At 40.6% G+C, this 11,122-nt stretch overlaps 1 protein-coding gene and 1 long non-coding RNA gene across 2 annotated transcripts; both read left to right on the forward strand.

The window, feature by feature from the left end:
• Positions 1 to 4,238: 4,238 nt before the first annotated feature.
• Positions 4,239 to 6,880, forward strand: mibp2 (muscle-specific beta 1 integrin binding protein 2). Its single transcript, XM_088296561.1, has 8 exons — positions 4,239 to 4,525; positions 5,064 to 5,154; positions 5,339 to 5,384; positions 5,524 to 5,707; positions 5,799 to 5,870; positions 6,247 to 6,353; positions 6,443 to 6,533; positions 6,612 to 6,880. Exons 1-7 carry the CDS (start codon positions 4,500 to 4,502, stop codon positions 6,526 to 6,528), a joined length of 612 nt encoding a protein of 203 aa, XP_088152687.1. The 5' UTR covers positions 4,239 to 4,499; the 3' UTR covers positions 6,529 to 6,533; positions 6,612 to 6,880.
• A 1,137-nt stretch (positions 6,881 to 8,017) lies between these two features.
• On the forward strand, positions 8,018 to 10,873 carry LOC148337569 (uncharacterized). The gene is made up of 3 exons (XR_015843182.1): positions 8,018 to 8,172; positions 8,912 to 9,304; positions 10,800 to 10,873. It is a non-coding gene; the product is annotated as an uncharacterized LOC148337569 (long non-coding RNA).
• Positions 10,874 to 11,122: the final 249 nt, after the last annotated feature.

Consider the following 11,122-nt stretch of genomic DNA (forward strand, 5'->3'; position numbering starts at 1 on the left):
CAACAACCTAACCTAACCGTGGTAATAATTGTGCAACATTATTCATATATGTCTTAATCAGTGATGCCTTTTTTCCACCAATTTTAAAAGAGAAACAACATTGTGCACACTGCAGTATAATTATCCAATGTCCCTCTCAGCTCATCCAATTAAATTTCTTGACCTTGACATGATTTATCATGAACACCAAGCACTAATTTACCCCCAGAAAAGAATACACATAGTGCATGTATGCACAGTCAAGTGCAGCTCTGCGGTATATAATCTCAGCTGGATTCTTGCCTCTGGGCTGCCAGAGGTTCATCAAGGTGACTCAATGATCTTTTCTTCGAAGGGCTTCCTCATGCTGAGTGTGCTAAATGTTATAAAAGGGAGAATTTAGATAAAGACCTCCCTTTAAATGTAGAGGATTCCCTCTTGTAACGGAACCAATATTATCTGGGATTCTTTTTTTTTATGACTCTGTTTGGGTGTCAGTAAAATGTGATTTTAAGATCCATCTATTTTTCTATAGTGAGTGTTGTCATTAGAGCCGAACGCAAATTCAAATTTAGTGTTGCATTAACCATTCATGCATTTTTTTTGGGGGGGGGTGTGGAATGAAGCTGTCGTACCTGCAGAAAACTCACTCAAGTGGGAGAACATGCAACTGCATAAGAGCTCAGAACTATGAGCATGTTAATATAGCAAATTCTGTATGCTATAATTTGCTCCTGAATTGCTTCTCAAACAGACAACAAGGGCGCCCTCTGCTGGAGAATAGTCAAGTTGCCCAACATAGCAAAATGTCGATGGAACCTTTGAAGCAGGGGTCCTCAATCTTGTTCCTCGGGGGGCCAGTGTCCTGTCTGTTTTGAATCTCTCCCTGCTGCAACACACCTAATTCAAATGATCAGATAATCAGGAAGGTCTGCAGAAGCTCTATAACGATCCTGATCTTTTGAATCAGGTGTGTTGCATCAGGGCACTTGCCCCTCGAGGAACAGGATTGAAGACTCTTACTTTAAAGTCTCATGCACGTGACTTCATCCAATTTTTAATTTGACTTACGTTTTCATGTAGAAGAAATAAGCAATGAAGTTTACATTTTACAGACTGCTCGGTGTGATGAAAAGAATTTACTTCAGGATGCTTATATACATCAGAGGTTTTAGACTAAGTAGCCGAAGCAAACTTACATTCAAAGCCTTAAGACCCTATCTTAAAAGTGGTTGCTAGACAATGTGTCTGTGGCAAGAAATGTTCAAAAATGACACAAGCAGTTAACGACAATCTACTTTGCTGTGTCGAGCTGCTGCCTGCATAACCCCCAAAAGTTATGTTATAGAACGTCCACTAGGTGGCAGTCAAAACCATTTAGAGAAACAACGTGTGGACAAGTCCTTCATGCTTCATTGTACAAGTTGTGCCAACATATTATCTGGCTGCTGAGTAACATTACTCATCATCTCAATCCACGTGAGATGGTCAAATGGCCAATTTGGTGATTCAAGACTTTATGTAGTTCTTCTGAGAGTTATAGTACAGTAGTGTGACACCATAGAATAGATGGTTCCAGATAATAATCATCAACTATGTGTCTGATTGATCTGGTTACTTCAATCCATTTGCTAGTTTGCTTTGCATGAAATGTGGCCAGCAAACATCACGCAGCCCCTCATGCTGACTTGCTTTTTCTTTTTTTCAAACTTATCAGGGTGTACATGTCAGTATGCAAAGAACCACAACCAAAGGATAAGTCTTCTTGGAATTCAAATGTATGGTACTGTACGTCGAGAGTCTTCTTGGAATTCAAATGTATGGTACTGTACGTCGAGAGCAGAGCAAAGGAGATAATAATGTGTTTTAAAACGTAACACACCCTTCCAAAATACTCAGGTTAACTCATGGGACATCAAATTCGCACTCTAAATGAGTATTTGTTTTAAATGGTTTCACTGTAATCTCGCTCAATGTCGTTTTTTTTTTTAAATAAAATATGTAGGCTGAAGGATGACTATGTGATGTGAAAACTCGAAGTCTGAGGTGAAATGTCACTGCCAAGTAGCACAGAATGATAAGTGAACTCAATGTACAGTCTGTCAAGTAGGTTAATAGCGCCTGTAGTATCTCTCGGGTACGTGGGACATGTGATATAAGACGCAACACTTGAAATCATTTCACGACACGCATGTGAATTGCACGACATGGCTATCAACTCTTCATAAGTACGTCGCCGCGAAAATATGCTACAATTGTGGAGAGATATTCTCACTCCCCATCCGGATACTTTTCCGGTCGGTTATCGAGGCAAATAAAATGAACCAAGCAGGTGCCTTTGGCGGAGAGCAAACACAATTAGCGACATGGTGTGCATTTCAGTCTTTCACCATTTTCCATTTCTTTGATGGGTTTTTCTCCGGCTAAATAAAAATAATAAATTATTTCTTTGCATGAGGTGAATATGAAAATGTAAAATGCCAATAGAGCCCAGGTTTGAAATGTTGTGTGGATGGTCGTGCCCTAAAACTGGGAGCTTTAGGCAGCCTCACCAGTGACTGAGCTCTAGTCAAACAACATGTTAAAATGTATAAACCTTTAAATGTACGGTAAAATGAATCGTTCAACGCAGTCCTTTTGGGAACGTCACTTGCCAAATATAACCTTTCAATCCGGAGACACTTTTTTTTTCTGCTAAAGTCCGCAACACATTCTTAGACTCCAGATGACTCACGCTACGACTAGAACTCTTACATGCTCCTTTTGGCGACTTTGTTCATAGTTTTGTAGGGCGAGAGCTCAACCTCAATTTATGCTGTCATGAATTTGATACATAAATTTCCAATGAGAGGTCTGGTGGGGTGAAAAGTTTAAATACCTTCTTCACCAAATAACAGGAATGCATCTGCACTTGCTTCTTGACTTAGTATTTGATGTACATACTGTACTGTAAATCACTAGTCTGTGGTTGCTGCCTGTTGCAACCTGTTATCCTCAATTGTCACATCGAATATGGGTAAAAAAAAGTGTGTAATCAAGTTATTCAGTCAAGTGTACAAAAATGCCATCATGAGCAGCAAAAGTGAGAATGTGTATTGTTCAAATTCACCAAATAAATCAGATTTGACTTCTTGTTCTTTACCTACCTCACAGTGGAACCATCAAAATGTCATAAATGTTGTACAATTTGTAAACTAACCCAATATTTTCATAAAAATATCAAGAAAGACCATCCTAAGATTTGTTCTCATTTTCATTCAACAAAATGAGAAATGTTCTCTTTCAGTAGCGTGAAAGAAACTTTTGATGCCCTCTGTGTACATTCAGTCATTTTATGAGTTGTGTCATATCGTCATCTCACATATTTTCACACTGGTGTGATTTGTTCTCAAGGAACAGAGAGTAAATGGTTGCGTTTAATGTTGGAGTAGCAGGTGAGAGAGGCTTGTGCGGAAAATTAATTTCCTACGTGATGACAAAGAGTGTACTAGTACGTGGAACTATAGCTGGTCACCAAGATATCGAATACATGGTCCAAAAGGTATTTTTAAAATATTCAAAAGGCTTTCTATAGATCACAAGAGTCACCTATCAGGTTGCGGAAAGTCATTTGAGCATTTATTGGATATCCTTGATATCCAGCTAAAAGTCCAAATACTAGTACACTATTTTGTCCTCATAAGTTTAACAATTGCCATTAGGACAATAACATGTTAATGGTGTGGTTGCAAAATGATCTTAGTTGACAATTCTGTGCTTTTAGTACTACTTGTGTCTTTATAAAGTTCTATGAGTTATCATCACGTGAGTCACTGGTGCAGGGGCAGGGAACTCTGGTTCCCGAAGAGCCATATTCTACCTCTCCCCACTCCAAACACACCTGATTCAAATAATCAGGATCGTTTCAGGCTTCTACGGGCTTGTTGATGTGCTGGTCGTTTGAATCAGGGGGGTCGAAAACGAGCAGGGAATGGGAGATTATTCTAGTAAAAACCGTCGTTCTATCAATGGACTAACTTGTTTCACGAATGACGAAAAATAGTTTAGTATTAGTAAGTACATAGTAGTACACAAGGCGATGAAAGAAACTGCTTTCAACTTCAAAGTAAGAAATCCGTTTCAGTTGTGCAGGAGGCCAGCTGCACCACCAGAGTGAAAGAAGGCGGTGTTTGAGAGGGCGGGGTCTGCGGTTGGCCAAAGCCTCTGATTGGCCGCGCTGCCTCGAGTCAACGCGGAGCAAGTGTTTAAATAGCCAATCGCGTGGCTCTGTGGTGTATGTGTGGAAGAGTCAAGACACCCTCGGTCCTCTCTCGGTGGAAGACCGCGTCCAAGCGACATCTCGCTGACCTTACACACTCAAAAAACCAAGTAACCATGGATGAGTCGAGTAGTTGACGTTTCCTGTAACCTTCTCTTTTTAAGCTTTCTTCCGTCCGATCACGTATCACCTGTCTATTGGCGTTTTTGACTTCGCGACGCTTCTTTTTTTTTCTACCACCGGCGAACCACCAGCAGAAATCATGAAGTACATCATCGGCATCGGCGGGTGAGTAGCACAAATGAATGAGCCGGGGCGGTTTGCTAAGCTAGCCGGGGTTAGCCGAGCTGCGAGGCCGGGAAGAGGCCGTGACACGTGGGTGAGCGGTGGTGGCATCCGCGTTCTTTTCGTGTCACCTAGATGGGGCGCCGCGCAGCTCATTGTGCGGACGTGTTTGATGACATTTCTCTTTCAAGAGTTTTGATTTAAAACAATGATCCCGCGTAGAAATGAGCCTTGGTTCCCCTTTCTGACGTCGAGCTAATGCTAACGATGTTTAGCATAGATGGAATATATAAAGATGCATGCTGTTAAAATTGACTATAGTGATTGTGGAATGTTGCCTATCATTTTGTGTATTTTTTTAAACGAAAATTGGCGTATTTATCAACGCTGATAACCAGGGTTCATAAATTGTTAATGGAGTGCATACTTACAACCATGGGCCTATAATAGTTCTGATAAATGTTAATCATTAACCATTCATCATTGGTTAACTATTAAGCTTCTATTTATTTGCGTTATTTATTTTTTTTACTCGTTCCAGCGTAACAAATGGAGGGAAAACCACCCTCACCAACCGGCTTATCAAGAACCTGCCCAACTGCTGTGTCGTACACCAGGATGACTTCTTCAAGGTGAGCCTCCAACGTTTTTTTTCCCTTTCAAATGTTAAATATTAAGATCAGGATTACCCCCGCGGTTAATCGTCTATTACCGTAGTATAACTAGTAACGGCAATTAATCCCAATTCTCGAGCCTTCCATCTCCGTGTAGCACTAGTGTATGTACCTTGGTACATCTTATCAATGTATGTTTCAGCCCCAAGATCAGATTGCAGTTGAAGATGGCTTTAAGCAGTATGATGGTAAGCCCGTGTTTGTGTGGAAGGATCTGTGTCTCCTCATATGAAACATGCATGCTTTGTGGACTTTATAAAAGTCAGGTTTTCATTTGTGCACTGCATTTCCCTCCACACTCTCCTTCCCTTCCTTATCCGTCTCCAGTCATTACTGCTTTGGACATGGACGCCATGATGAGCACCATCTACGCATGGCTGGACAACCCGGTGAAGTTTGAGAAGTCTCACGGCATCAATAACACCCTGGACACGGAGATTCTTCCCAAGTCCGACCAGAAAGAGGAGACACACATCCTCATTGTGGAGGGCTTCCTGCTTTACACTTACCAGTGAGGACTTATTCTTCCCTGACATTCCTGTCTTGTGACGTCTCCAAGTGGGAAAGGAAAGAAAACATTTCATTTGTTTTGTTTTTTGCAGACCTTTGATCGACGTGCTGAACCACAGGTTCTTTATTTCCATCCCATATGAAGAATGCAAAAAGAGGAGGTGGTAAGTGTCCAAACACTAGTTAGTTAGGAACTATTAGTATGACTAGTACTTAGTAAAAAATAAGACTCTAAAATGAAGACATATTTACCTCTTCGCAAAGCTTATCAAAATAAAATGCCAAAACTATGACGTATTTTAGATATTTACCTTCTCATTCCTTAGTTTTGCTCTGTAACTCTACTCAATTAACCCACAATTTTAAATGTTCTACCTAAAACAAAAAATACAGACCATATTTTACACTGCAAACTGATTTTACATATTTCAAGTGACATTTAATTACATCTTGCTTCCACATATCTTGACAGATTCAAACTGAACTTCAAAAATGTTGAGCTCATTCATTTTGTTTACTTGTTTCGTTTGTTTGCAATAGCTCGAGGAACTACACGGTGCCAGACCCCCCCGATCTCTTTGACGGCCATGTCTGGCCCATGTACTTGAAACACAAGAACATCATGGAGAGGACAGGCGTTGATGTTTGTGAGTGTCCATTCTCATTTTTAAATTAAATTTCCTTGGTAACAAAAAGTCTACTAATAATAAAAATGGTCCCATTTTTGTCACGACAGTGCAGCTAGATGGAACCAAGTCAAAGGAGCAACTCTTCAACTTTGTCTATGGGGCCATCCTGAATAATATCCAACATTCTCTTTAACAAAGGTATCATCAAAGACGGTATTTCCTCATGTCAATGTTTATTTCCAGAAGTAAACCGCAAATTATCTTTCTGTATTTCAGGTCACTTGATCGGCTAAAAAAGGAGCACAAATTCAGCCCAGCCTGCTTGAAGTCCAGCTCGCCTTAAGTTTCGACCTGGCAGCTTATTTAGCTGACTGCTATTATTTTTAAACTTCAAAAAAATGTATTAATGTGTAACTGGCGGCATCAAATGCTGGCATGATTTTATATCAAGCGTATTTATTGCTTTATACGGCCGACACTCCGCAACGGGTGGATGGATATATTCAGAGGATGGATGCATACATCAATAAATGATCCTCAAGTCACCTTTGTGTTGTTGTGATGAGCGCAAAGCAACTTGTCAACGTAAATGACAAGATGTCCAAAGTCATTTTCAAAATGGTACCCACTCTGTACCACTCTGAGCATGTGGTGCCCACTATCAGGCGCCATGCCGCTCTTGGTGGCAAGTGATAAGTGGAGTCACGAGTTTGAGCCCCTGCCTGGTCACCTCCAATTAGAAGTGAGGCTCTTATCTATCTTTAGACAGGGCCCCGTTTTCTCAGAATAAATGCAGAATACGCCATCAGGACACCGTGTGCCCTTGGATGACGTCTGACATGGCACGTGGAGAAAGTAAATAAGACGTGACGCTTCCCTTCTGGAGGTCACCTCTCATACTAATGACAATAAAAGTCAAAGTTTGGCAAGGCATTATTAAGGCTTACTGTTAAATCTTGTCATTTATTTGCTGAAACTGAAAAAAATGTCCAGCCAGTTTTGGATCTCTATTTGAATTCAGAGCTGCATGCTTGTGAATAATAAATAGCAGTTCTATACACAAGTTTGTCAGGGAAATTACAAAAGGTGTAAACGGGGTGAAGCTGTCCAGATTCTTCCAGTAGAGAAGCATCTGAACAACAGACCTCACTTGGATGTCATACAAATATATTTTTTTTGGGGGGGGTGCAACATATTTCTGAGACTCCCACATCATTGATTGATTCGAGTCTTTGTCAAGGCCTGTTATCTGTCAGAGCAGACATTTTAGCACGAAAAATTTAAGTACAAAACTGCCGAGGCTTGTAATGCAAGTCACAACCCTGCAAGGTGCCTCGGAGGGAGTGACTTATTTCTTTTTTTTTTCCTTACATATGTTGCATAACGTGCTTCCACTCACTGGCGACGCCGTTAAGCACTCTTGTACAAACTAAAAATGATCCACTGTAGTATTTCAAGAAATGATATTCTTACATATATAATTTATATAAATAAAAATATCTCTTGACGACAGCTTCTATATGGCACGAAAAGCAACTAATGAAATCCAATTCTAAGAAGCCTTGTGAGAGAAACGGCATGATCTGAATCTTGTTGGGGTGACATTTACCTCCAATGTTGTCACGTGACTGGGCCTAGAGATATGCCAGTCGTGTTCCTCCACCCAGTTCCTGTGTAGCGCCGCGCTGCTATATGACTCCTCAGCCACGTGGACGCTTTCAAGCCGTCCGCAATTTTTCGTGATGACTCGCTAGAAAATAGACACTCTGGTTTGTTGGGTTTGTCGTTCTTCTATGGCGTTTGGCGTGAGCTGCAATTGGGAGTCGGGGAGCAGCGAGTGAGTCAGAGATCACATTACAACCCCATTCATCGGGGGAATGTCCTGCAACCTACTTTAGTTTCCTCCAGAACAAACATTTCAATGTTTGCTCTCATCTATTTATTGTGCTCTTCGTGTCGCTGTTCATTTTCTGTGCATACAGAATAGGCCAATTGTCCAAGAATATCCTCGTAAATGTCTACATCAAGTTATGAAATATAGGCACAAGGTTTCAATGGTTTAGGAAGTTTCCTTGTAGTGAGTTTTTATTTCTTTCGACTCTTTTTTTTCAAATTCAGTTAGTTTTAATTCGTTTTTAGAGAAACTATGTTAGTTTTTATGTTTTTTGAAAATGGCTCATTTTTGTTAAGCTTTTATTAGTTTTAGTGACTGTTTGACCTTTCTTCTTCTCTACATGCGGACAGCCGAAATAAATTAATTAAAATGAGCCCCGCATGATCATATATAATATTGACTGACAATGATGAAAATTAAGGACATTTTTGTTATAATTATAGTTAATTCTAGTTCGCTTTATACTCAGAAGCTGTAGTTTCAGTAAGTTTTTGTCCTAAAAGAAAAAAACACTCCGCTTAATGAATAATTCACATTTATGGCATGCACAAGTTTCACAGTTTCAATATTCTGTTATTTTTCCTTGATTTAACACACAGTGGTAAATCTAAAAATTAATTTCAGAAGACCACAATGTACACAAACTTTCTCTCTCTCTCTCTCTCTCTCTCTCCCTATATAGATATACAGTGAACCCTCGCTACTTCGCGGTTCACCCTTCGCGGGTTCAGTGCTTCGCGGGTCTAAAAAATATTCGGGGGCATTGTAGTTTCGCCGAGCGGCACGACGGGGCGCTGGAGCGGTTAGACGGCCGGCGTGCGCCGAAGAAGAGCGTGGGCGAAGAGGAGAGTGGACGAAGAAGAGCACGTTCCCCCGGGCACGATCGGGGGCGACGTTTCGCGCGGTTCGGACCGTACCAGAGCTCCGGCCGGCGTGTGTGGCAGTTAAGCCGAAGAGGAACAACTTCCGCCCGGGCACGAGCAGGGCCCGAGGCTGTCAGTTATGAATGAATAAATAAATAAATGAAGAATGCCACCTTTCATTTCACAGGGCACACCGGACGGCGTACCAGCAGGTAAAAGTCGAAGTAATTAAATAAATACAAAAAGAAGTAATTGAATAAATACAAAAATAATGGCTGGGGAATAAAAAAAATAAGTTTTAATAATAATTTTTTTTTTTTTGTTATAACATGAATTTCACTCTCTCTCTCTCTACCCGTATATATATATATATATATATATATATATATATATATATTTTCTTTTTTTTTTTTTTTTTTTAAGCATTTTTGAAGGTGCGCCGCTACTTCGCGGATTTTCAGTTTTCGCGGGTGGTCTCGGTCCCCATTAACCGCGATAACCGAGGGTTCACTGTATATATATGAGACTTTAACCTTAAGTTCGATTTCTCCGTGTCAGAACTTTCCTCCGTTATTTACTGCGGCAAAAAGTGCTACTAGCACGAGTGACAAACATTTTGCAGCTTTTTGCAAAGGCCAGTCATCTTATTTTAACATGGGTGTTAGTTCACACAGCTTGCCAGCTGGTCAGAGTAAACTTGAACGTGTGAGATAAATGGTTACATAACTCCACGTCTGCTGTCGGCTGCCCTCGGTGAGAAGAAGAGGAAAAAACGGGTTCAGACTGTCCCACATTTGCACTCCAGTGCAAGCGTCCAATCCTAAATAACTGACCTCCTTGTGTGTTTGTGTGTGAGTTTACACAACATGCTGCAATAGTCAGCCCAAGTTCCAAAAACCAAAAGCCACTTGAGTCCATATTTTTAGCAATATGCTAGTTCGCTGAAGTGAGGCTATTGTCAAGTTATTGTCCTTGGATATTGTGCGAATGTGGTGACAGAAGACTTTGTTTTTGCTGGGGTGGGAAGTAACAAAGTAAAAATACTTTTTGACTGAATTTAAGTCAAATCTTCAGGTTACTGTATTTACACATTTATTTTAACATTTTACGGGAGACTTCACCACAATAATGCAACAGATTTGAAGGATCAGTATACCAATCCTCGGACTTATTTAAGAGAATTCTTTGATGTTATTATCTCCACAAATGAGTCGTGGTGAGTGTGTTTTTGTCTTTTGCCAACCTGAAAATCATAAGCTTCTGGTTATCCATGGCTTTGTTACATCTTGGCTAGATTACTGTCATGCACTTCACTTTGGAGTCAGCCAGTCCTCCCTCAAGCATCTCCAGTTGCTCCAAAATAATGCTGCTCGTCTTTTAACTGGAGCTCAGAAGAGGGAACACAAAAGCCCAGTCTTCACTTCTCTTAACTGGCACCCAGTGTCATTTAGAGTTCGCTTTAAGATTCCTCTGCTCGTCTTCAAATCTTTAAATGTACCTGTGGACCAAATGCTGCTGTCGTATGCGCAGCCTCAGGGGGGATCGTGCCTTTGCTGTTGCCGGTTCTTTCCTTATGGGATGAGCTCCCATTAAATGGTAAACAAGCCCGCCTCCTCTCTGTCCACTTTTAAAACTCGTTTGAAGACACATTAATGTATCGTATTCACAACATTCTGCCAGCATCCAGTCACATTGTTTTCCTTGCAGTGGAAGGGCAGCATCAGTTGGTGGCGCTAATGTTACTGAAGCTAATTTTCATTCACCGAAAGACTCTGTATAAGGTGAGCAAATATTACTGTGTGTTTTATACTATACAATACACTCATGAAAAAAAAAACGGATTTAAATGTTATCGGGGTATCCCAAGCCACCACTGTATTTTTTTATTTTTTTATTTTTTACGTAAGTATCTGTACATCTACTTGAGTACAAAGTGTGAGTACTTTTGCCACTTGTGGTCATTTGACAATAACAAAGTTTTCCTCAAACCGCTCCAACTGCCACTCTGGGGTTAGTAGGCCTCTACGACT

This window comes from Idiotropiscis lumnitzeri, chromosome 5, assembly GCF_059441095.1.
Source record: "Idiotropiscis lumnitzeri isolate Australia: NSW breed Sydney's pygmy pipehorse chromosome 5, RoL_Ilum_1.0, whole genome shotgun sequence".
NCBI classification, from domain to species: domain Eukaryota; kingdom Metazoa; phylum Chordata; class Actinopteri; order Syngnathiformes; family Syngnathidae; genus Idiotropiscis; species Idiotropiscis lumnitzeri.

Coding starts and splice junctions, on each gene's coding strand:
- mibp2 (XM_088296561.1), top strand. CDS start 4,500: ATGAAGTACATCATCGGCATCGGCGG. Junction 5,155..5,338: donor ACCAGGATGACTTCTTCAAG/GTGAGCCTCCAA, acceptor TGTATGTTTCAG/CCCCAAGATCAGATTGCAGT. Junction 5,871..6,246: donor GAATGCAAAAAGAGGAGGTG/GTAAGTGTCCAA, acceptor TGTTTGCAATAG/CTCGAGGAACTACACGGTGC.